At 63.6% G+C, this 25227-nt stretch overlaps 1 protein-coding gene across 13 annotated transcripts in view; it reads right to left on the bottom strand.

The window, feature by feature from the left end:
• PEMT (phosphatidylethanolamine N-methyltransferase) overlaps positions 1–24474 on the bottom strand; it is a 47661-nt gene extending 23187 nt beyond the window's left edge. The window contains exons 1-2 of one of the 13 annotated variants that reach the window (XM_033422672.2): positions 24342–24474; positions 15102–15209 (exon numbers count right to left, since the gene is read on the bottom strand). In XM_033422672.2, the coding sequence (XP_033278563.1) occupies positions 15102–15194 (93 nt within the window). In that variant the 5' untranslated portion in view covers positions 15195–15209; positions 24342–24474. Of the gene's footprint in view, positions 1–15101; positions 15210–17730; positions 18248–23394; positions 23931–24341 lie in introns of those variants that run through there. The other 12 variants (XM_049702138.1, XM_049702142.1, XM_049702140.1 and 9 more) reach the window with 12 other exon arrangements.
• Between the last annotated feature and the right edge of the window lie 753 nt (positions 24475–25227).

The following is a 25227-nucleotide window of genomic DNA, read 5'->3' as shown; positions in this document are numbered from 1 at the left end:
ATATTTCTACAACCACATTCCAGGTGAAAACTGCAATTCAGAGAGGGAAGGTAACCTGCCGCGATGCACAAAGGCAGGGCCGGGACTTGTCCAGGGGCTCTCCTTGTGAGCCCCCTGCCCAGAGAGGATGGGCATGTGCCGGAGGGCTAGTGAAACTCCACCAGCCAATGTCACAATACTGGTGCCGGAGCCCGAGGGTGCAGCTAATCCTCTTATCCTCCAGGGCAGGAACTGCGCTGAGGAAAGTGCTTTGCCTAATTGTGCTCCCTCACAGTTAATCCAGAAAAAGAGGCCCCGTCTGCATGGACTGGCGTGACACGGCCCGCGGGCCCCCCGGCTCGGGACGGAGATCACCAGCTCCGTCCAAGGGTGCTCACCTCGCTGTGGCCCAGACCCCAGCTCACCTCCTGGTCAGGTGTCCGGAGCTGGGAGGGGCCCATCTCTTGGCCATCACCAGCCTCCCGGAGCGAGCTGGGCCACAGCAGGGACACGACCTGGCCAGGGCAGGGCATCGCGCTTTGGTGGGACTGTCTTTCGTGGAAGAAAGTCGCGAGTGTGGTCTGAACCTTTCCACCAGGACAGCACCGACTCCTGAACCTGTGTGGCATCCAGGTGTGAGCGGGGCTGAGCCGGGCCTGGGGGCCCTCCCTGCTGTGCAGTCACTAGGCCTGAGGCCACCGGGGCCACGATGCCGTCCCTTGGGGACGCTGCCCCGTCTGGGGGGACCTGACGCCAGGAGGGCTTGGGGGCGCGGTGCTGCTCTCTCCAGCTGCCTTCCCTCACAGGCTGGCCTCCTCGCTGCCTCTAAACCTGTTCCTCAAACCCAGAGTGGTCCGCAGACCGGCAGCTTGGAAGGCTCTCAGGACCTGCCCCAGACCTGCCGAGTCAGAATCTGCGCTTTAACCAGACACCCTGGGATGGCGAGGCAGCTGTGCTGCTCCAGGACACGGTGGGGACCCTGCAGCCGCTTGCTCCCGACGCAGCTCCCCCAAAGTTGGCTTCGGGCTCCTCTGTGCACACCCACGACCCTGCTGCACACTCGACTCCTCGGGTGTGCTGGTGTATGAGCCTCTTTCCCGTCTCCCCACCCACGGGATGACCCCTGGAAGGTGCTGTCCTAGAAGCAGCCACAGAAGGCATCACACACACACCCCTTGGGCCGTCTGGGGCTCAGAGTACAGCTACAGGCAGACGGCAAAACCAAGCTCCTGCCTTCCTTGACCTCTCAGCTTGACGGGGCACGCGACTCTCTGGGGACTCTGGTGGCCGTCAGGTCCCTGTAACAACAGGCTTTGCGCCTCGGAGGAGAGAGCTCGCAGATGGAGCTCCTGCTTTGGTGAACCTCGGGAACGGCCTTCCCAGGAGAAGTCAGCACCTCTCATGATGGCTGGATGGGATCAGAGCACAGCAGCTACTGTGTGCAGCGCCCGCCCGGGGACCTTCTCAGTCCTCGCCGCCACCCACGAGGAAAGCACTTCAGTTTACACACAAGGGAACAGAGGCACAGAGAGGTTAAGTGACTCACTCAAAGCCACACAGCTGGGAAGTGGGAAAGCCCAGCCTTGAACCCAGAGCCTGTCTCTAGCCACTAAGCCCCTGGGCCTCCGGGCTGTTCCCCCTGCCCCCCACCCCGATCTGCTGGCACCGATCTCCAGACGGGCTGGACTCCAACAGCTCCACCAGCCCCGACGCCCTGCAGGGCTGGGCACGATGGCTCAGGGCCCAAGAGCCCTTTCCCACTGCACCAGGAGCTTCTGCCACGTGAAGCCTGGGCGGAGACGTGGGCAGTTTACGGCCCCCCACCCCCCACCCCAACCTTCAGTGTTTCTGTCGGTGGAGCCAGAAACACTCATGGGAGGGAGGGGAGGCCACGCTGGTGACGGAGGTGACGCTCCGGTGCCCCTTCCAGAGCCGCCACGGCCCCAGGCCCTTGGCCTCACCCAGCGTCTCCCAGTTCTGAGGGCCACCGGTGTCCCCAGCTGCCCCGGGGCGGCACGTCGCCGGATCCCCGACCAGGCCCCACCCCTCAGAGCCTGACCTCTCCTGGGCACGTCAGGCGGGCCGGCCAGGACCACCGACATGGAGCCCAGCCCTACGGGCCACCCCCGGGCAGCCCTGCTCCGTGCCGGCGTCCCAGGCCACCCAGCGGCCACAGGCCCCGCGTCCCCTCACGTCCATCTGCCTGGACGCCACAGCTTCCCGCACGTCCCGGCCATCCGGAGGGGCTGCCCGCCGCCCTTCGCCTGCTGCTGGTCATGCTGAAGACCCTCCTCTGGCTGTCCCTCCCACCTTGTCCTGCATCCTGGGTCCAGGCCTCACCTCATCCAGACCCTGGACCCCAGGGTCTTGACGGCCTCCCCTGTCCCCGGGGCCAGGGGCGGGCGGCCAATGCCATGACTCACCCGCTCGTTCCAGAACACAGAACAAACCCTGCTCTTGCTTCCAAAGTTTGCTCACAATGTTCTCTCTCATGATAATGAGGTCGTGCTGAGGCAGGAAACGTCCTTAGCTTTGGGGATGCAACGACGCAGGGGCAGCAACCGTGCAGGATGTCCTGGGATCCGGGTGACAGCAGGCCCGTTCTCGCCACTGTTCCACATACTTAAAATTTGCAAATTAAAAAAACAGTTCCCTCTGCCCAGGAGCCTCCCGTCCTCGGGGGTCTCCACTCTGTCCCCTCCATCCCCTGGGCCACATGCCGTCTTCCGAGTCCCGGAGTCTTTTCTGGAGGCTCCCCCCTCCTCAAGCAGCCTGGGAACCCCAGGGGGGGGCCTCTTCCTCTCCAAGCCTCCCGGGCGTCCTGCGCTCGCGGACACTGGCCAAACCCCCGACCTGCTAAGTGCCCACGTCCACAGCCGCCTCCGTGTGGGCGGTGGGCGGGGGCAGGCAAAGCCGTCGCTCATGGGGAAAGAGGGGAGCAACAGCGTCGGGGAGAGTGCGTCCCGCAGCCAAGGTGCAGCAGGAACCTGCAGGGCGCCACCCCGCCCCAGCCCAGCAGCCCAGAACCCACTGGACGCACATTCAGATGGCCTGGGTGCCTCACGGGAGCAGCGGGGCTTTCTGTGCAGAAGCAGATGGGGCCGTGCACACGCGGCCAGGCTCCTGCGGCCAGGCTCCTGCTGAGTCTGCCGAGGACGCGAGCCTGCGGGGCTGCGAGTAGCAGCCTGGAGCGGCCCGTCCCACACACGACCCCGCCGGCCACCGCCTCTCGCCCAGGGACCAGCACAAAGATGCTGGGAGGCCAGTGCAGCCCAGGGAGGGGGCGACCACACCGTTCACCCCAGGCGGGGTGGGAATCAACAGGCATGCTTGTCACTCCAGGGTCTCAGCTAGTAAGAGGGGAAGAGGGGCTGCCATTCCAGGGGAGGGCTGACCCCGCCTGTGGCCCACGGCTTATGACCTGGAGGCCACCACCAAGTCCCAGCGAGCTCCTGATAATTGCTGAGCTTCTGTGCCGACAAACACGCTTGGTGTCCTCACAGCCGCTGAACTCAGCGCTGAGCTGGGATCATTCACTTTGCCGCACGCCGACCTGGGCCCTGTCCACTGGGCTCCATTTGGTTTCCTCTCCTTTTAAAGGACAGAAACGAGGTGGCCAGGGGCTGGGCCTCTGCACAAGTCTACATGACCTTCAGGACTGAGCCCGGCGGCCCGCTGAGGCTGGGGGGCCGTGGTTTCTCCAGGACCGGAGCTGAGCACCCCCCTGCTCCAGGTGCTGGGGGCCAGGCACGGCCTCCTGGGGCAGAGGTTCAGGAGAATTAATCCAGCACCGAGGGGCACCCGGGGGAGGTATTTACAGAGCAGCCGCGGCCATGCCAGGCCAGTCTCCCCGCGCTGCAGGCCTGCCCCCCCCGACCCCGGCAGCCAATGGGTACCGAGGAGACCAGGCCAGCGTGGCCTCTGCCCTCGGGGCCTCCAGTGCGGGGCAGATGTACTGGGGATGTGATCGCCAGAGAAGGGTGCTGGGAGGAAGAATAAATTGGGGTAGGGCCGTGGGGAGGCCTCTCTGGCAGGTGACCCTCACTCGAGGCCTGAGGGCTGAAAAGGAGACCCACACAGAGCACAGAGAGATGGGTCCTCCAGCAGGAACATGTGGCCTGCAACGCCCCAGGGTGCTGTCCGGACCAGACCAGCGGAGTCCCGTCCAGCCGGCCAGGCCACCTGCCGGCATGGGGGGTGGGGGATGGGGGGCGGAGTGGGCCAGGGTTCACCAGAAAGCGCCAGAGGCGCAGGGAGGGACACTGCAGGTGACAAAGCGAATGGGGGAGGAGCCGGCGGAACGAAGGAGCCAGAGAGAGAGGAAATCCGAAACCCCAGATGCCTGTGGGATCACTGGGGTTGAACAAGGAACCCCCGGCGGCCAGGGCCCACCGGCACCACCTGCTCCTCGCAGGAACCCCGGCTGATCAGGACCCGCCGCCCACAGACCAGGCTCGAGGGCTGCTGCACCGGCAGGGAGCAGGTACGAGGCCGGGGGCCGCGCGGAGGGGTGCCCCACGGCGGAGGAGCAGAGCGGCGTGGAGAGGGCTGGGGGTCATCTCGCCCGCGGCCCCCAGCGGCCCGGATACCCGCGGCCAGCGGCCAAATGTGTGGATGCAGGCCTTGAAGATGGGCGGGACGCACAGGTGCCACAGGCCGCGCACACGCCCGATCTGGGACATCCGTCCAGAAGTCTCCCGGACCCAGCAGGACCCAGCACCGGGCCCAGCCCTGCGCAGTGACGGCAGCCTGGCCTTTTACTCTGGAATCTAGCGGGTTCCCACGACAGCTGCCGAGACAGCGCGGCGGCCCCCGTGTCCTCCGGCCGCCCGCCGCCTCCCAGACCCACTGCGCACTTGTTGGAGCCACAGCTGAGACAACCCACCCCTTCCCCGGGCAGAAGCCATGCTGTTCTGCCGGGTCTCAGGGCTGGGAGGTGCGCGTCCTGCTCACGGCCACACAGCTCCCAGAGGCTGTGACGTCCTCACCGCCCCCCCACCCCGCCCGGCAGCTGAGAAACACAAAAAGGCTGCGTCCTGATGGAAACCCAATCCCCTCGCAGAGCCCTGCGCCTGGGGACAGTCTCTCCTCACTGAGTACAGCCTGGGTCAAAATACCGTGTTCTGTGCTAATCGCCACGCTCCCCCCACCGCGGGAACATTCTGGGGCCCTGAGGGGGGGCTTATGGCTCTGTGTCCCCCGAGGACGCAGCAGACAGAACACAGAACAGGACGGCCCCTGCCCGCAGCACAACAGCATGACAGCATGCTCTCTCCGGAAGACCCCGCACAGCCTCCCGAGCCGCTGCTCAGCCCGGCTGAAGCAGGAGCCCCAGGGGCCTCGTGGATGCACGGCTGGGGCGGCTCAGGGACTCCTGCAGCACCCAGGGGTCAAGGGTCGCGCTCAAGCCACCAGCCAGTGGGCTTCGGGATGTGGGGCCCTGGGCCTCCCTGCCAGCTCCACCAGTCACAGCCACACGGTCCGGTGACCAGAGGTTCCGGGGTCCAGAAGCAGATCCTGGACGTGTGCAGATAAGCAGGATGAAGACGTTTACTTTAGGGCTGTTTATGGGGCAAAGGGTGACATCAGCTGCTCGTCCATTGGTGGGGCCTGCTGAGCGAATGACAGGTCATCCCCACAAGGGGCTGAAAGAGTGCAGAGGCCTCTGGGTGTGAAAGTGAATGGCCTCCAAAATCCACTCAGAGGGGCTGTGAGGACAGGGCCCAGCGCTTAGGGGACCCTAACAAAGGCCAGTTCCCACCACTGCTCTAAGACCAGCATCCTCTGCTTTCCCGAACGAAAGGATGAGGGACCTGCAGGGGCTGCGGTGGGGGCAGGTGGGCAGGTGGGCATCTCAGGGCACGTCCGGGGCCCGGGGCAGGGCTCAGACAGCCGTTCTCACCATCCGCCTTCCGCAGACGGTGGACGGTGCACGTGCGCGTGGCCAACATTAAAACCTTCAATGTCCTAAACTGCAGAGAGACTAAAACAAGTGGCCGCGCCCAGGGGGAGGGGCAGACGGCAGGGACCCTGGGGTTGGGTGGGTGAGGGGGGCTGGAGCGATCGATCCTGCATCTTCGAGGCCGACCAAGGGGAGGAGGGTCACGCCGCTCTTCCCAGGTGCCCCCCCGCGGGGAACGGTAACTCCCGCCTCAGGGGGACACGCTCTCCCTTCACGCATGATCCTAACAAGCCCCGAACGGCAGGTAAGTGGCAGGTCAGGAGGGAGACGTGGGCAGGGGACGTGACAGCCGGCGAGGGGTCAGAACCACTGGACAGCCCAGGACCTGCCTCCCAGCCCCGGGGCCAACGAGCCATCTGACCCCTGAGCAGGCCGGGGACCTGTGTGAGCTGAAAGCTTCCCGGCGCACCAGCAGGTTTATTGCCCAAAGCAGGTTCCTCCCACGGTGCTGGACAAACACACCTCTTCCACCCCATGACTTGCTCTGCAGCGTGGAGGCCTCCGCCCACCTGCTGGTCCGGCCCGCATCTCCGCTGAACTCCGCCCGGGGAGGGGGGGCTCCTACCCGCCCCCCGAGGCCACGCGCAGCCCTGTCAGGTGGCAGGTGATGCTCCCCCAGGGAACGTGCTGGCTTCAGAGTTAAGTGTTGAAGCCGGGCTGTCCTCGTTCTCTCTCTCTCTTTAATCATCCTGCTGTTTTGACATGCACACCCAAGGTCTAAAATTAGGCCACTGGATCTCACACCTGACTTTCCAAGCTCCCTGTTGGGGGGGTGGGGGTCAGCACTGACCCGGGAAGGTGTCAGATCCGTGTGGGGGAACAGTGTCTTCTCAACACGCTGTCCCAGCCCCGCCTGCTGGAGGGCTGCCCGCCTGTGCACCACGGCCCGCAGGGTTCCAGCGCCCCCCCCACCCCCGGCCGCTCACCACTTCCACAAATTCAGGCCTGAAGGCGCCTGGCAGGCGGCGGGGTTAGAAAGGCTATGAGGTCCCCACCATCCCCACCGTGTCCTCGGGGCCGAGTGCTGAGACCCTCCGTGCAGGCCACACTCAGACGTGGGCCAGAGAACCAGGATCAGGGCTCCAACTGCCCCCAGATGGGGAGACCCGGCCAGTGTCCTCCACCTGTCACCTGGCCACGGGGTCACCGTCTGCGCTCCGCTGCGGGAAGGCAGGAAGCACCTGCCCTTTTCCCTTCCTTGCCCGTGAAGGTCCCTGCGACTCCCCCTGTTTCCTGAGGACCGCCCCCACGCCGGAACGCCTTCCCACGCCATCAGGGTTTGTTTCGGAGGGACCCGAATTCTGCACCCGTTAAGCCCACAGTGCTCCCGGGAAGGGCCCTGCCCCTGCTCATGGCATCCGTGTGGCCACCTCCGGGAGGACCACGGTCCTGCCAGCCAGGCAACCCTGGTGCTTTCAACCACACCCCTTCCTCTCCCCTCGTCTGTTTCTCGGGAAGCAGTTTGTGCAGGTATTTGGCCGTCAGGACAGGGAGACAGCATTAGGGGATCGGCTCCCTTCACCTCCACCACCAGCCGAGGTGTGAGATCTGACCTCTGTCCTTTAGCGAGCAGCCTGACGGTCGATGGGGCCGAAACTTATATACTCCCCACCCTGCTCCCGGGCCACCTGCCACGGGCACAGGGGCACTGATGCGGCACCTGGGCACGGCTAACGTGGAGCACCTGTCCCGGCAGGTATGGTGAGGCCAGCAGGGTGGGGGCCTGCCCCAGGCTGGGCCGGCAAGTGTAGCCCTGTCACTGCAAGACGGCATCACTGCCCAGGCAGCCCAGCCACGAGGAACGGCCAGGGCGAGGCCGACAAAGGGCACCAGGTGGCCGGAGAGGAAGGAGGGGCGGCAGCTGCCGGCCGGCTCCAAGCGAGGTTCTGTGCCTTTTTACAGATGAGAAAACCAAGGCTCAGAAAAGCGAAAAATCCTGCCCAGGTCCCGGCCAGGAGGCAACAGCAGCAGGACAGGCTGGTGTGCTCAGAGGCCCACGCCCCTCCCCGGGCCGCGAGACAGGCAGGGAGGACTCGGGGGCGGGCGGGGGGCACGGCTGCACCGGGCTCCTAGGGCCAAGCAGGCCAAGGACGGGCCCGAGGACGTGCAGCCGCCCCTTCCAGGTGGCTGCCCCTTGTGGGCGCCCCACACGCGGCCCTGCCCACAGAAAGTCCACGTGCCGTCATAACACTGACACAGGCGGGGCGGGGTGCACACCAGCCAGGAAGCCGGCGCGGGGCACGCTCATGCACCCCAGGCTGCAGGGTCGTGAGGGCCTCTTCGGCCATCAGGGCCCTAGGTCCTGCCCAATCTGGGCCAGGCCAGGCCGACACATAGGGCTGTGTCTGCACCAGGCAGGCCCTCCGGGGGGTGGGACGGAGGCGGGCATGACACACAGGAGCGGAAGCCGCAGCTGCCAGGCCCAGCTCTTGCTCTTACAGCTGTGGGACCCGGGCAGGTCAAGCCACCTCTCTGGTCCTCAGCTGCTGCTTCTGAAAAGCCTGGGGTTGACCCGCCCCCACCCCGGGTCTGCACATCAAATCTGTTGGGGGGTGGTGACAGTAATTCTCACTCCCAGGACGGCCATCACCGAGTGCGCCCCACCCCCAGAGCCCCCAGCCCCAAGGCTGTCCTGCCCATCACTGCGGTGCAATCCCTCAGTCCCCTCCCCTCCCCAGGGCTGGTGGGGAGATACAGAGCAAGGCACCACGCCCAACGGCTGACTGACCCTCGCAGGCGCCCACGCCCAGCCACCTCGCTCATGACCTGCAGGACAAGGGCTGGACTCTTCTTACTGTAATTCACAGAACCCCCTTCCCACCCGTTATTCACCTGGAGCCCTGTGGGTGGACAGGTGGGGCGCCAGGCGAACAGGTGCCCGTTATGTGCCAGGAGCAGGCCCCTGTATACACACCTGTGGAAAGTGTATGCTTCCCAGGCTATTTTCCTACCTGAGCCGCAGGATGACCCTGAAGGAGGATAACCCTGTCCAGCCAGGGGGCTGAGGGGCCCTCACCATCCTCACTGCGGTCCCCTCTGCCCACAAGCACAGCCCTGGAAGGCAGGAGGACCTCGCATCCCTTGTGCGCCGTCTGGTGGCCAGTTGGGGTCAGTCCGATGTGGAGCTGCAGTGGCCCTCACTGTGCTGCAGAGCCACCAGCCCCTGGGCCACCTGGGACCCTCTGCAGCAGGGGCGGCTGGACAGAGCGAAAGGTAGCAGAGGTGTGTACAGGCGGGGCGACCCCCGCTCCCTGCAGGGGCTGGTACCCAAGTACAGGGGCTGCCCTCTGAGGCTGGCCAGAGCCTCAGACGATAGGCACCGGAGCCGGAAGTACCGTCGGGGGAGCTGTGCAGGCTCCGCCCCGCCCTCTGCTGATTCCCTGCTGCATCCGGTGGCCTGGTTCTCCGTCCCTCTTTGCCCAGGACCCCTGTGTTCCGGCCCCCCGACTCTCGTGATCTCTGCCTCCCCGGAGCCCACCCTCCAGGCTGACGCCTCTTTGGAGAAACTACAAGAATCTTAGATCCGGCAACACGGCGAGGCCAGGGGCCTGCCCTGAGGTGCTGTGGGCATCCATCGCCAGGGTGTTTGGGCCGGCACTTAACCACCTCGCTTCCTAGCCCTCCTGAGGCTCAGGGTGCCAGGGCAGGGGACCAGGAGGCGGGATCAGAGGAAAGGTGGCAGGCCCCAAAGCGGGCAGCGGCCGGACACCACGGGGAGCCCACGGCACTTCCAGGCGCTACGCGGCCCGGCGTCGGCCAGTGACAAGCACACCCATTGCCCCTGCATCTCAGAGCCTCTCCCAGGCCAATTCCTGATTCCTGGAGGCGAGGAAAGGGTCACCAGCTACAAAACACTCTCCAAGACGTATCCCTAGGCCGTGGAGCATTTCTGGGCATAAGACTCTGGGACAAGTGAGAGCACCGGGCCTTCAGCTCAGGCAGCAGCTCTGGGAGTTTGCGCTGATGCAAGAGCCCTTCCAGACGCACCTGCACCCGGGACGCACCTGCACCCAGGCGGCTCCCATGGCTGCTTCTCCTCTGGGCCAAGTATGCCCAGTGCTTCCAGACCCTTTCACACCCACTGCCCTCCCCCCACAGCCTGGCAGCCCCCCTTGAGAAAAGTTCCTCCAGAACTAAGATGAGGCAGCTGAGGCCCAGGGCAGAGCAAGTCAGCAGTGAAATGAGACAAAAGCCCAAGCCTTGGACGTTTTCCCCGGAACGTCAGCTGGCCTCAGAGGAAGACCAGGGAATGGGGCAAAGCCAACGGCACAGCCAGGTGGGCACCGTGCGGCCAGCGAGAGGACCTAGCACCCCTCCACCAAGTGGAGGGACTGCCTGGCCCACGGCACCCCGGGCCACTCTGGGCTCACCTGCGATCACACTGGGCCTGCCCTTAACTCCAAGGCAGGAGCCCTCGGTCTAAGGTAGGAGGTGAAACGTAAACTCGCGAGCAACACCGACCACAGATCTGCGGGTCAGGGAGGCTGGAAGGGAGCTGGGCCACGTCTGCTCGGGGCCAGGGCACAGGGAAGGCCAGTGAAGGCCTGGGAGGGAAACAGGAGGCAGGTTGGTGTGGCGGAGCCCTTCTAGGAGGGAGCAGGCCGTACAAAGGCATGGGGGCACGAGGAGACCAAGCCTGCTGATGGCAGAGGGCAGACACCAGAGCTCCAGGGAAGGTCATAGCAGACACCCTACGGAGGTGTGGACGGGCCCTCGAGGCTGCAAGGCCTACAGGAAGGTCGAAGCAGGAGGGCTGATCTGTTGGGAACCCCAAGGGGAGGCCAGGTCATCAAACTGCCCCTCGTGTGGGAGGGGCCCGAGAGATGACCCACCAGAAGCCCTCCCGCCGCTGCAGCCACCTTGTCCCACCCAAGCTGCTGCGCAGAGGCCGGTCGTGTCCAAGTGAAGCGTCGCAGGAGGCGCGTCCTCTACCCACACGGCCCCCAGCAGGAGGCGCATCCTCTACCCACACGGCCCCCAGCAGGACTCGTGAGAAAACTCAGGCTGCGTCCCTGGAGCGTCAGGATCCGGGAAGGAGAGGAAGCCCAGCTCAGGTGGGGTCTCACCGGGGCTCCGGGTGGGAGAGCCTCCCGCCTCACCCCCTCAGCCTCCGCACGGTCCCGGCAGAAGGCAAGCTAGCCGCATTCCAGCCGCCACGTACGCTTTACCGCCACGATCCTCGGACACCTGAAGTTAGCGCAGCTGCAGCCCGTTGCCCACAGACGACGCTGCTGCCTGGCACGGCTCTCCCTTCAGAGGGATGGGGCCAAGGGGTGGGCAGGGCTGCCTGCACCAGAGGACACACGCCTACTCCTCGAAAAGCACACCCACGCACACGCCACAGGACATCCTGCGCTCGAGCCAACGTCGTGGCCAGAGGAGCCAGCATGGGTCCTAGTGACAAGAGGCTGACTGTCCCCACTGCAGAGCCAAGGCCAGACACCCATCAGCTCTGCAGGAATCCAGCTCTGAGCACAGCTCGGGCGGACAGGGGAGCTGCTGTTCCACGGCGTCCTGGGCGACATCGGTCGGAACGGACGGCGGCCGGCCGGCCAGAGCCCTGTGCTCCCAGAGCCGAAGTCTCAGTGAGGCCCGGCCGGCCAGCCGGCTCTGCTCAGAGGAAAGCCCTTGCTGGGCCACGGGCCCTACCAGGAAGCCCCACTCAGCATCCCTGCAAACGCAGGACGCGCCTCGTCTAGAAACTCGGCACAGAGCCAGTGGGTACGTGGCCGTGCCCTCGGAGCCGAACTTCTGAGCCAGGTGGGAGCAACGGTGTCACACAGCCTGTCCACGCCCGGCCCAACTCCCCCGCACTCACACGGGCACACGCGTGTACACCTCGCGCACGCCCGTCGCCGCCGGCTCCAGCACACAACCCGGTTGCAGGCCAGCACTCAGGGCCCTCCCGCAGGGGACCGGCCGGCCTGTCCCCTTCTCCACCTGCACCGCATCCCAGCTCCTCCAGCAGCCCAGCCTCCAGCTCATCCCCTCGCAGCCCCCAAGCCAAGGAGCCGCCCAACCCCTCGCCCTGCCTCCTGGACAAGCTCCAGACACCAGCTTCCTTGTAACCAGCTCCGACTTTTGGATTACAGGTCTGATGCCCAGTCTTACCTCGCTGCCAGCTCCAGGAAGGCAGGCCGTCCTCTCCCAGGGGGCCTGTGCGGGGTCACCCCAGGGGGGCAGGGTAAGCCGAGTGGCTGCGGTGCTTCAGAGCCCAATGGGCCTCCATTCACAGATGGAGAAACCAAGGCCCAGAGGGGGCGTGAACACAGGGGCTGGGACCCCAGCCTCTGCCCTTGCTTCAGCATTCGCAGCGTCAGCTTCCCGGCCCCTGTGGGGGTCCCCGGGGCAGCCGAGCCCACCCCACAGTGGCTGACACCGAGGCAGACACGGAAGCCGCGCAGCAAACGCACACAAGGTTGTGGGGACCCCCCTTGTCCTGGCCTTGCCCACAGCGCCACCTACCGTCCTGCTGCCCCCCCCCCCGCTCCCTTGAGAGCCCGCGGCCGCCAGGACTCAGCCGGCAGAACGCCCCTGTGCCAGGGCCCCCCAAGGCGCATGGGGAGCGCCCCCCTTTCTGGGGAGGTGCGTCTCCCTGCAGACCAGGTGACCTAGCAGGACGAAAGGCTCTGGGCACGCGGGACACCCAGGGATAAAGCGGGTCAGCCATACCGCTCACACTTTGTCCTAGAAGGCGGGGTGCGGGGCGATCCCTGGCCCTGTCTTTGCGGGGCGAGAGCACAAGCGGAAGGTGGAGAGGAGCGGCTGGTGGGGCCACGCTGAGCAGGGGGCGGGGGGTGGGCAACCGCGAGCAAGGAGGGCAGGCTGGTCCAGACCCTGGCACAGGGCGGCCTTCTCCTGCAGGTGGGGGAGGGAGCATGTCGGGGAGGTGTGGGCCAGGGCCAAAGAGCGAGCTCTCTGCGGGGTCTGGACGTGCCCAGGCGCAGCCGAGCACCGGAACACAAGGTCCTGGCACTGAGGAGATTCTGGGCCAGACAGAGACACAGGTGACAAAGGAAACGCCCCAGCTGGTCCCTCTGCAGCACTTATTCTTCCCAACATTAACCCATCCGTGCACCTCGTGGGCTCATCCCCCTGCCCCCGCGGGCCACTCAGCACCCCAACAGCGGGCTCCCCAAGAGCACTTGTGGGGTGAGTGAGTGAAGAAGAGGAGGTCATGGCAGGGACGGGGTCAGGGACACCCCACGAGAGAGGGCGGGAGGCCCCCTGCGGGCACAGCAACAGGGGTGCTGGCGCCAGGTGGGCAGGCAGGGCAGCGCGTCCAGAGATGGCCCAAGAGCTGCGGCCCAGCCCCGGGCAGCCACTCCCCAAACCTGGCTCCACCTGGAGGCCCTGGGGCAGGTCTGAGCTCCCCACAGCCCTCGCCTCCACCCCGCTTCTGCACCAATTTCCACGGGAGGGTCTTCCCCACACGTCCGAACAATGCTGACATCAGCCGGGTGTGCTGCAATTCAGCTCAATTCCAACACTCTCCACCTGGCGCGCAGGCCTCTGGAGACCAGCTCACCCACTAGATGACAGGTGTGTTAGGCAGGAAGCTACAGCATACAGACCCACAGCCAGGGGAGAGGCCTCGGCGGGAGGGGGCCTGAGGGGACGGAGCAGCTCTGGGGGGCGGGGGACCGGAGCTCGCTTTGTGGGGAAACATCTTCAGGCCTCCTGGGGAGCTTTGGCCCCTCCTGCCTGAGTGGCCCTGACACAGGCCCCGGCCAGAGCTGGGGTGGCCCGCGCCTCGCCCGCCCCACGGTGATTCTGCTCTCCCCCCACCCTCCCCGCGTCCCAGCCAGTGCACCTTCCCCTCCCGCAGCACCAGACGATGAAGGGTAAAGGGTGTGGCAGCTGAAAATCAGGCTTAAATGATGTCCACGTCCTGCCCTCAGAACTGGTGGAGGTTGCCTGCCCAGCAAAGAGGGGGCTTAGCTTGCCTTCAGGGTCTTGAGGTGGGAGTTGTCCTGGGTCGGCGGGGCCCTGACTGCTGTCCCCACCCCCCCGCCGTTTCTTTATAGGAGGGAGGCAGGTGGGGGGAAGATGCTGGCCTTGAGGACTGGAGCCGGCTCTCCTGGAGGGGACCCTCCCCTGGAGCTGGGGGGCGGACAGCCCTGCCCGCACCTGGATCTTGACCAGTACTGGTTTCAGGTTTCTGGCCCCCAGAGCCAGGGGAAAATATATTCCTGCTGTTCTAAAGTCCCCAGTCTGTGGTCATTTGTTACAGCGGCACAGGAAACCAGCGGGGCGTATGAAAAAGGCCGTGTGTTCATCCCGGAAAGACCAGTTAGTCTGTCGGGAGGGACGGCGTGTTGACTGCAGCCTCTTTGAGATGAGCAGCCTGCCCCCACCCTGCTCTCCCCAGATGAAGAAAAGGCCTAACTCGTCAACCAGATGCAAACAGGTCCGTTCTGCCCCAGGGACCGAGCGGCCACCTGAGAGGAAGACAGCTCAGAACAGTGTGTGCTGACGCCGCGTCCAGCAGGCCGCCCTCGAGGTGAGCACAGGACGTCCACGCTCTGCATCAGCAGACGCCTCGGGGGTGGCCCGGGGAGCATGTCTACTGCCCCTTCCAGCCCACCAGAGATGCTGGACAGCAGACCAGAAACCCCAAGGGCTTCCCCCACATCCTGACAGGGGAGGGATGTCTCCGAGAAGGGCTGGCAGGAGGGACTGCTCCGAGCCCACTCCCCCCTACCTCCCACCTGGCCAGCCCCCCAGGCCCCCAGCCTCCGCGCGGCCCTGCACCCACAGAAGACCTGGGCGCAGACCTGCCTCCCGTTTCACTTGCTGTCAGCTCCTTCCTGCCCCCAGCACCCCTCAGCCCAAGGGCTGCAGATGACCCTGCAGGAAGCCTCGATTAGAAAAAGTGATGATGTTTATGGAGCACACCTGCTGCGGGGGGCCCCTAAGAAGGCGGCTGCCCTGTGTGTGTGGCAGGAGGGGAGCAAAGCCCCGCAGGGACCTGCTGTCCGCTGAGGCCAAGATGTCGTGGGACCCCGCGGTGAGGGGCTTCCCCGGTCCACGTCCTCCCTGGGTGCCGACCTCGATGGGGAAGCAGGACGATGCTCCCATGCTGGCCAGAGACAGACGAGCAGAGGGAAGAGCCACCCGTCCACCCATCCCTCTGCACAGCCTGTCCTGCGGCACTTACCACGTTCCAGAAAAGCGGATTGAAAGCGATGGTGAGGACTGCAGCCACAAAGTGGGGTTCTGAGGGGTCCACGTAGCCCAGCAGCCGGGTCATAACGCAGAGGTCTGCCTGCAGGGACAGAGCCGGCGTCAGCGGGAGACCTGCCTGCCCTGCCCCGCCCCACCTGGACAGACACGGGAGCGAATGACAAGCCCCAGAACTTGGAAACAAAGTTACCCTCCAGGAACAGGTCAGGAGGCTTGGGCACGTCCAAGTCCAGCAAAGGTTACTACAATGTAATCTCATAAAACGGAAGATAAAAGCCGAAACCCAACCAGCCGTGTCGTTCCTGTTGGAGAGCGGCCGGGCCAGCGGCGGAAGCACAGAGAGGAAACCAGCAGCTCTGAGGATGAGTGTCCAGCACGCTGGCGGGGCAGTGACCCGTGTCTGCATCACCAGGGTGACCAGGACCCAACAGAGGTGTTCAGAGGCCCCAGAGCCAACCCGAGGGGCTGACATCCGTATGAAGATGCTCAGCCTCCGAGACCCAGGAAAATGCAGATGAACTCTTCCCGGCCCTGGACCGGCGCTCCTGGGCATGGGGGCTCCCAACCCCGGCACCTGCTCCGAGAGCTCACACACAGTGCACAGCTTTTCCTATCGGCAGCCCCTGGACCGGCGCTCCTGGGTATGGGGGCTCCAAACCCCGGCCCCTGCCCCGAGAGCTCACACACAGTGCACAGCTGTTCCTATCGGCAGCCCCTGGACCGGCGCTCCTGGGTATGGGGGCTCCAAACCCCGGCCCCTGCCCCGAGAGCTCACACACAGTGCACAGCTGCTCCTATCGGCAGCCCCTGGACCGGCGCTCCTGGGTATGGGGCTCCCAACCCCGGCCCCTGCCCCGAGAGCTCACACACAGTGCACAGCTGCTCCTATCGGCAGCCTCTGGACCGGCGCTCCTGGGTATGGGGCTCCCAACCCCGGCCCCTGCCCCGAGAGCTCACACACAGTGCACAGCTGCTCCTATCGGCAGCCCCTGGACCGGCGCTCCTGGGTATGGGGCTCCCAACCCCGGCCCCTGCCCCGAGAGCTCACACACAGTGCACAGCTGCTCCTATCGGCAGCCCCTGGACCGGCGCTCCTGGGTATGGGGCTCCCAACCCCGGCACCTGCCACGAGAGCTCACACACAGTGCACAGCTGCTCCTATCGGCAGCCCCTGGACCGGCACTCCTGGGTATGGGGGCTCCCAACCCCGGCACCTGGCCGAGAGCTCACACAGTGCACAGCTGTTCCTATCGGCAGCCCCTGGACCGGTGCTCCTGGGTATGGGGGCTCCAAACCCCGGCACCTGCCCCGAGAGCTCACACACAGTGCACAGCTGTTCCTATCGGCACGCGTGGAACAGGTGTGCACTCCGGGGGCTCGGGTAAACCAGATGCGCCGTCCCCAAAGCAGCTAAACCAGCGAACTGAAACAGACCAGGTCTGTGTCAAACTGCCATGTTCTCAAACACATGTCAAATGGACAAGGACGCTGCAGAAGCCCAGAGCACCCTGTACCCACCACACAGCGCTGAGTGCCCCTCCCGTATGTGCCAGGGCCAGCTTTGAGGGCCAGCTTTGAGCCCCAGATTCATTGCCCCCTGTGACCGGGGCGGGTCTCCCCACCTCTGCGCTGTCGACCCTCAGGCCGGTCACTCTTTGTGGCCCCCACCCATCCATGCCGGCCGTCCTCCCCAGCTGTGACAACCGAAAATGGCTCCAGACGTGGCCCAGATGTCCCCGGGGACAGAACTAAGACCCTGCCTCTAGGGACAAGAGGAGGAAACAGCTGGATGCCTCCAATGCCAAGTTCTCCCTTTAAAAACCGTGAGACACTGCTGACATTCTGCGTGGTCAGTGTTCACTGAGTCCCTGCATTACTCTTTGTATTTTTCTTTTTCTGTTTAGAAATCCATGGCAACTCTCCACATGCAATTCAGAATAACAATAAGCCTCAGCTGAAAGGTAAGTCACAAGCCTTGGCCTGGGGTAGGGGGTGTGGAATCCACTCCAGGCGGGCCAGCCGTGCCCAGGGTGCAGAGCTGGGGGCCAGCCGGGTACATAAACCATGCTTCCTGCCAACGGCCCCCAGCCCCCGCCTGGCAACTGAATCACCACATCCAGCTTAGGGCCGCCCACAAAACATGCTTCTCACCAGTTACGGACTCTGATGACAGCAACAACTCCCACGGGAGTTGATATGGCATTTCTGCAGACAAGGGTGTCATTGTCAGCCAGACTCCCTTTTTTTCTTTTTCTTTTTTTTGCGGCACGCGGGCCTCTCACTGCTGTGGCCTCTCCCGTTGCAGAGCACAGGCTCCGGACGCGCAGGCTCAGCGGCCATGGCTCACAGGCCCAGCCGCTCCGCGGCATGTGGGATCCTCCCGGACCGGGGCACGAACCCGCGTCCCCTGCATCGGCAGCCTCGCAGGCGGGCTCTCAACCACTGCGCCACCAGGGAAGCCCCAAGCTCCAGATATTTTTAAGAATTCCACTGCTCGTCATTCAGCAGACGCTGAGCACCCCGGGAGGCTCCACTCTGGGGGTCTGCGAGCTAAGCCCCTGCAACAAGGCCAGTGCGCACCTATATAAGTTCTCACACCTCACCTTGGGCCACCACCCAGCAAGACGAGCGCCGCTGTCGTGCCAGCTCAGAGAGCCAGAGGCTCCCGGGGGCCAGGCCAGGCCAGCGCTTCCAGATTCCAGATTCCAGATTCCGGGTTCAGGCACTGGAGTGAGGATGAGTCCCGAACGCTCCCAAGGAGGCCGGGCAAGTGAGCAGGAGAGAGACTGCTTCTTCGCCTTTAGGAGAGCAGAGGCGGAGGGGAAACTGAGGCAGAGCGGTTAAGCAGTGACACTGGCTGAGGTGGCCAGCAGCAGACATCCGGCCCGGGCTCCCTGTTAGGGCTGAACTGGTCAAAACTGGAACCTCGGCCCCCGCCCAGGTCCCAGGGCCCTCGGTCAACCTCTCATCCAGGAAGTATCCGGTCACCTTGAGGGGGGATTTGCGTTGCCCAGAGAAGGGCCCACCGAGCAGGAAAGAATGACGGACAAGTCAGGTGGCAGCAGAGGGCCCCCTCCTGGCTTCCCGCTCCAGAGGCCTGCAGGTCCCATCCTGGTTGCTGTCACCCCCAAAACCCGCTGGAAAGGGTGCCCTCCCGGGTCAGGCAAGAGCAGAGCAGGAGGGTCCCAGACCCCCGTCCCGTCACCCTGTACCCCTGTGGGCCACCTCGACTAAGGGGAGGGGCCCACCCACCCTCTGCCCAACCTGATTAAAGCAGCGGAAGTCCTGGCCTTCTGCTCCCGGTAACCCTAACAACGGAGCCCCCCTCTGGCTCCAAGGTCACGGGCCGCGGAGTCCTGGCGCTGGAACAGAGAGGAGATGGGCTACCTACCGCTGCCCGGGCAGCGCTCCCGCGAGGGGCTCAGCGGCTAGAGCCCGTGCCGCTCACCGTGCGAGGGTCAACAGCACCCAGGGTCACATTGTGACATCCAAACAAACAGCAGGGGCCCAGGGAATCAAAGTCACATCGACCGCAGCTGGGACCCACGTACCGCTCACTGCCAGGGGAAGGGGACGGGGTGGGGGCAGCGGGGCGGGCCTCCAGCTGGACCCTCCATCTCTAGGCCTTCTCGGTGATTCAGGAGACATTCACCGGGAAACTTCTGCTGCAAGCCCCGAGCCTGGCGCATACAAGAAGGAGCGGCCACGACCCCATGGCGGGGCACCAGGCAGAAGAAGGTCTCTGGGCAGCGGATAATCCAGGCTGGGCTGGGGGCTCCCCCTCACCCTCCGGGACGGACCACAGGAAGCTCCATGACCCACCTCCGCCCCGGGGGATGAGAGGGGAAAACAGGTGCCAGGATACAAGGGGCAGAGGGTGCTCCCTGTGCGCCTGATGCCAGCGCTCAGACATGCTCTCTGGAGGGGCCCTCGGGGAATGCTCCCTTCTTAAGGAACAGCCAGCGAGGGGTGCGGCCCACACGCTGGGACGGGGGGCGAGACAGCACTGGAGACCACCTGAAGGCTCTGCTTTCCTACGGTACAGACAGCGGCCAGCGGCTGCCCCGGTGTTCCGAATCCATGACTCCTTCCAGGAAGCTGATTATTCACACTCTTCCTGCGATGAGCCTGTCCTGGGCCATGTGCCGCGAGGCTCTGAGGGCCTGTGGGGTCCCGCGTCCATGAGGCAAGGTGGGCCCTTCCTGGGAGTGGGTCTGGGGCCTCCTCTCCTCTGCGGGGGCCGTAAGCCGCAGACCTCTCTCTACATTCGCCCTCAGGGGCCCCGGACAGGCCCCCCCCCCCAACGCTGGTGCCTAAGGCTATTTACCTAAGGACGCAGTTCTGTGTCCAAGGCAGTGGTGACAGGAAGCCAGCTGACCGAGCCCTGGGCCAGGGCTTTGCAGAGGCGACAGAGCCTGTCCTGAGACAGGGTCCGATGCCCTGTGGGAACCTGGGTAAACTTTGACGGGGGTGGCCCCTCCTTCCTGGGACCATCAGGAGGATTAAGTGAGATGATACAGGAAGCTCACTTATTACTCTGTGACTGAGTCCGCCCACAACCCTGTTTTTGCCCATTTTTCAGACTAAAACACTGAGGCTAACACATGAAGCCAAAACGGGTAGGCAGAAAATCGGTGAGGACAAGGTGGGCCAGAGCACCAGCCCCCATAACAGCAGGAGGCTCATCCCTCGCAAGTGCTCGTAAAAGAAAAAGAAAGAAACAGTAAAAGTGTGTACGTTCTTGAACCAAAGCAGAATCAAACTAGAGATCAGTACCAGAAAGGTCCTTGTTAAAGACCACAAGTAGGGGGCTTCCCTGGTGGCGCAGTGCTTGAGAATCCGCCTGCCAATGCAGGGGACACGGGTTCGAGCCCTGGTCCGGGAAGATCCCACATGCCACGGAGCAACTAAGCCCTTGCGCCACAACTACCAAGCCTGCGCTCTAGAGCCCGCGAGCCGCAACTACTGAGCCTGCGAGCCACAACTACTGAAGCCCGCGCGCCTAGAGCCCGTGCTCCGCAACAAGAGAAGGCACTGCCATGAGAAGCCCGCGCACTGCAACAAAAAGTACCCCCCCCCGCTCGCCGCAACTAGAGAAAACCCACGCGCAGCAACGAAGACCCAATGCAGCCAAAATAAATAAATATACAATACAATACAATAAAAATTAAAATAAAATAAAGAACACAAATAGGGACTTCCCTGGTGGTCCGGTGGTAAAGAATCTGCCTTCCAATGCAGGGGATGCAGGTTCGATCCCTGGCCAGGGAGCTAAGATCCCACATGCTGCAGGGCACCTAAAGCCCGCGCAACAATTACTGCGTTTGCGTGCCTCAACTAGAGAATCCGCGTGCCGCAAACTACAGAGCCCACGCGCCCTGGAGCCCACACACCACTATTAGAGAGAGAAGCCCGCACGCCACTACTAGAGAGAAGCCCATGTGCCACAACAAAAGATCCCACATACCTCAACGAAGATCCCGCGTGCCACAACTAAGACCCAACGCAGCCAAAACACATAAATAAATATTTGTTTTAAAAAAGAAAAGAAAAGAACATCCATACTGACAGACGGATGAGTAAAGCCCCACGATCACCTCAACAGAGGAGAAGAAACCGAGGTTCTGCCCGCTTACGTGACTTGCCCAAGGTCTGGACTCTGACTCAAAAACACTGAAGACAAAGATTATGTCCTTGAGAACTTCACACAGTAAGTCGTCCAGAGAAACAGCCTGCTGTTTATTCTAACTAATGTGATAACGCCAAAAGAGTTTGAAAAACAACTCAGTGCAGCAGGCAAACATCTCGCCCCAGAAGGCAGCTCCTACCTGCCCCTGGGATTTGCCTCCCAAATGGTCACAGATGAGTCACAAACAGGGACCGGGCAGCCCAAGGGGCCTGTCGCCCAGCATGGTCTCGACGCTGCCTGAACACAGTGGCCTTGCCTTCTGAAGAGCACCCACCCTCAGGTGGGCCGCACTTTACAGCTGACAAAGGTCCCATCTCACAGAGCAGGTAACTGAAGGGCCCCTCTTGACACCTACACCACCCATCACTCACAAGGGCTGGAGAACCATCTGGAAATGGGCATGAAAGGGGCCCCCCGACTGTGCCCTGGCAGCCTGTGCTCCCAAAGAAGCCAGCACCCCGAGGCCCCACTGGAGCCCTTCAGTCCGGCTCCATCGCCCACCAGCCAGCGGGCTTCCCTCAGCTGCCCAGCTGAGGAGCCTGGCTGAGTCCCGGGCAGGGAGAGCCTCGGTCGATGAGGCTGCAGCGGGGACGCGCCTCAGCCCAAGGGGGGACTTTCTAAGCTCAAAACAAAGCCCAAATTCCGCACCAGCTGGAGCAGGCCCAGGAGCTAGTGGTCAAGGGCACCGTGCCCATGCTTGCACGTCAGCATACGTGTGGCTGCTGAGGACGTGCGGTGCCACGTGATGAAATGACATATTTTACGTATTGGGTCAAATATATTGTCAAAAGTGATTCACCGATTCCTTACTCTTTCAACTGTGGCTACTAGAGGAGTTTAGATTCTCAGCGTGACATATTACCGCCAAGGGACGGCGCGGGGCCAACCCGCTGCCATCATGCAGCTCAGACGCCCAGCTGCAGAGAAACCATCCCGAGGATGACATCTCTCAAAACCAGAGGTTTTCACTGAGGAGGGAGGAGGGCTGCCAAGTAGGACAAATACACAACGTTCAGCGTTGTTGGCAACAGGAAGCTTAACTGTACCAATAGGGCTGCAGTGGAAAAAACGGAATGTTAGCCAACGAGGGTCACCCTGACCTGTCCCCTGAAAGGTTCCCAGATCGCTCCAACTGCACAGCCCCACAGGGAAGGGAAGAAGGGCAGAAAAGACCTTCCCCCCAACACCCAGGAAATCTCCCCCTCCCTCGCTGCTAGGTCTAGAACACAGGCCTTGCCTAGACCTGAGGGCAGGACCCTAACCCTGCAGCGGGACCCATTGCCCCCTTGATTTCCACCAGAAGCCCCGAAGGCTTCCCCACCTCCAGTTAATGGTGCCCCATCCTTCCCCCGTAGGTCTCACCCATGAAACATCCACCCCAAGCCAGGCAATGCCGAGGGTCCCCTTGGGCTAGGCTTCTCTTCGTTCTTGAACAAATACTCCTCCTCAAGGCCTTGGTCTGCCAGCCCCCCACCAGAGCACCTGGGCCCCCACCCCCCAGGGCGTATCACTCAGGGCTCAGATCAGAGGTCACCTCCTCAGATAGGGACCGGCTATCTCAGGATCTCAACCCACCTCCCCACAAGCCAGTTTCTAAAACATTGACCAGTTTTATCTCCGGCAGAGAATTTTCAGTTTCCAGCCTCAGTGGAGTGAATGGTCAGTGAGAGCCGACAAAGAATGCCGCCTGCCATTCCGGTAGACAAGGGAAGTCGCCCCCCATCAAGCCATCGGCTGCTGCTGCCAACCCCACAGTGCACCCTGAGGGGGGATTCAGGATGGAGAGAAACAGGAGACAGGCCCCAGGCAGTTAAGATGCAGTTCTGAGGAATAATTTCAAGGAGCCCAGACTCTTGCATCTTCCCACAAATAGAAAAGTGCTAAAATCATGTACAAGATGTCTGCTTTTTTGTGTTCAGCAGTAATCTTTTGATGTTCGATGTGGGTTTTCTTCCAGCAAAAACTCCTATATATCCTGGCTCCCCCTCAGAGGTACTGAGAGGCTCCTTCCTGGGCTAGAGTCCTCAGTAAGGCCCCCAATAGAACACAACTCGCAACCATTAGGTTGTGCGTTTTTCTTCAGTGGACACCTGCTCTCGATCGGTACCGGCTGTACCAATGAATGGACCACAAAAGGCGGCCTCGGGCAGGGACCTCTTGGGAGCACCACGGGGAATGGCTGACGCCGAAAAGGTTAATGTCTTGTCTCAGAGGAGACTCTAAGGGCCGGGGCCAGGGGCCCGGCTGGTCTTCAGAACCAGGTCCCGCCTGGCCCGTCCCGGCCCGGCCCGTGCGGGGCTCCGCAGGCCGCGAACTCCCCGCCAGTCCACCCGGGAGGAGGCCTGTCCTCCGGCCTCAGCTCGGGGCACCTCCACCCCGGAGCCTAGCGATCCCGTAGGTGCACACGTGTACGCACTCCCACGCGCGGTTACGGGTGCGCACACGCGCACTCGCACTCACACGCACGCACCCGCGGCCCCGCCCCGCCCCCGTTGCCTGGTAACGGCGGCACCGCCCGCCGCGGACCCAGCAGCCCTAGCGACCCCCCTCCTGGCCCGGCTGCCGGCCCGGTCGGTACCTTCCTGAAGTCCAAGTTGCCGAGGCCCCCGCAGCAGTCGGGCGCCGCCACCGAGCTGCGCATGGGCCCCGCCCGGCCCGGCCCCATCGGCCGCGGGCCGCCTTGCAGGGACCAAGCGCGGGCCTCGCGGCAGACCCCAACCGCCAGGACCGGCCCCATCACGCCCGGGAAGCGCCGCCTCCCCGGTGACCGCGCTTTCCCGGCTTTCTGGGAAATGTAGTCCCCGTCCCCGCGCAGCGCCGCGCTCCCGGGCTCGCACCGGCCTCTCGCGGAGCCGAGAACTACAAGTCCCAGGGCCGCCCGTTGCGGCGCCTGCCAGTCCCGAGTAGGCCACGCGGCTGCTGGGCCCCCGCCCGCCGGACCCCAGACCCCGGCTCCCCACTCGGTCCGCCAACTGACCTGGTGTCCCTGTCCTTGGCCGGCTGCGGCGGGTCGTAGGTTTAAGTAGCGCGCTGCGCAGCCCCGCGGACCTGGACTTTGGCCGGCTCGGCCCCCCGCCCCTCCTCAGGCTGCCTGTGGCGGGGGGCGGGCACACCACGCAGCTCCCGCCCCCCCACCCGGTTGCGACCCCTCCTCCACTGGCCCTCGAGCACTCACCGGGGCTGCCCTCACTGTCCCCTGGGAGATGAGAGCCGAGCAGCACAATAAAGGATTATAGCTTGATGCGGGCTGGGATGGCAACACGGGGGACACTGCCCTGGAATGCTCAGGGAAGGGCCCGAGGGAGGCCTGTGCGCCGGAGAAGGTGGCAGACATGCAAATTGCGGGGGTGGGAAGAGGGACCACCTGTGCAGGTGCCTGGAGACCGGAGGAGTCCTCAGTAATCCGGAAAAGGCTGGAGTAGTGGTGGAGGGGGGACAGCGGGAGGGAAGGGGTTTAGAAAAGTAGGTGGGATTTTAGCTGGTTGGGTCCCAAGAGAGCCCCTTTGGTAGCTAGGTGTCACATACCTGGGAGCCCTGGCAGTCCCTCTGCTTCCTGATTCCGGCCCACTTCTCTCCCCCTTGGCCCTCAGCACCTACCAGCCCAGAGCATTTGTGAGCTGCCACCGTGTGCCCACCCCTGTGCTGACCACAGCCTCCCTAGGATGGGGCAGGCCCACCAAGAGACAGGAAGGATGCTGGCACCTAGCTAGCTAGGTGCACTAGCTCTGTGGTTGCAGGCAGCTTTCGTTTTCTCAAAAGTAAAAGGGAAATAGCTGCTGGTAAAACCCACTGCACAGGACCTGACCCGTGGGAAGTGCTTGAGAACCACTGGCCACGAATGGGCTGGGTGCACAGCAGGTGCTGCAGGGCTGGTTTGCCCACTGACCACCCCGTCAGGGTGTCCAGGCAGGGCCTTCCGGAACCAGAGCCAATTCTGGAGAGCCCGCCAAGGGGGAGGGCCCCCAGGGAGCACTCCCCCCCCAACTACAGTCTGTTTCACCCAAGCCCCAGTTTTCTCCCCACCTACCAGGCCACTCTCCTCCCCCCACCCCCCATTCTTTTATTAAGCCAGGAATATTAGTTTTTGTGTGTTTGGTTTATCTGGGAACAAAGAAAGGTAAATGTCAGAGGTCACACCATAGCTGATGCAACTAGAGGAATCCACTCCTCCACCGCTAACCCACCCCCACCACTCTGGCTCCATGAAAGGAACACACCCAGACGTGCAGAAGCCAAACTCAGCTTCCAGTGTGATCGATCGGGACTGTTCAGATCAAAACCCTCCTGCTGAAGAAATCTGGGGGCGGAAGTCTTGCCTGGCCCTTTGAAAACTCCCAGGTGTGAGCTTGCAGGGGTGTCCCCAGGCCGACCTCTCTCGGGGGAATATGCCTTTTCCGGCAACCCTGGCAAA

The sequence above is a fragment of the Orcinus orca genome, chromosome 19 (genome assembly GCF_937001465.1).
Source record: "Orcinus orca chromosome 19, mOrcOrc1.1, whole genome shotgun sequence".
Classification (NCBI taxonomy): Eukaryota; Metazoa; Chordata; class Mammalia; order Artiodactyla; family Delphinidae; genus Orcinus; species Orcinus orca.
This window is presented reverse-complemented; position numbering and strand designations above follow the sequence as displayed.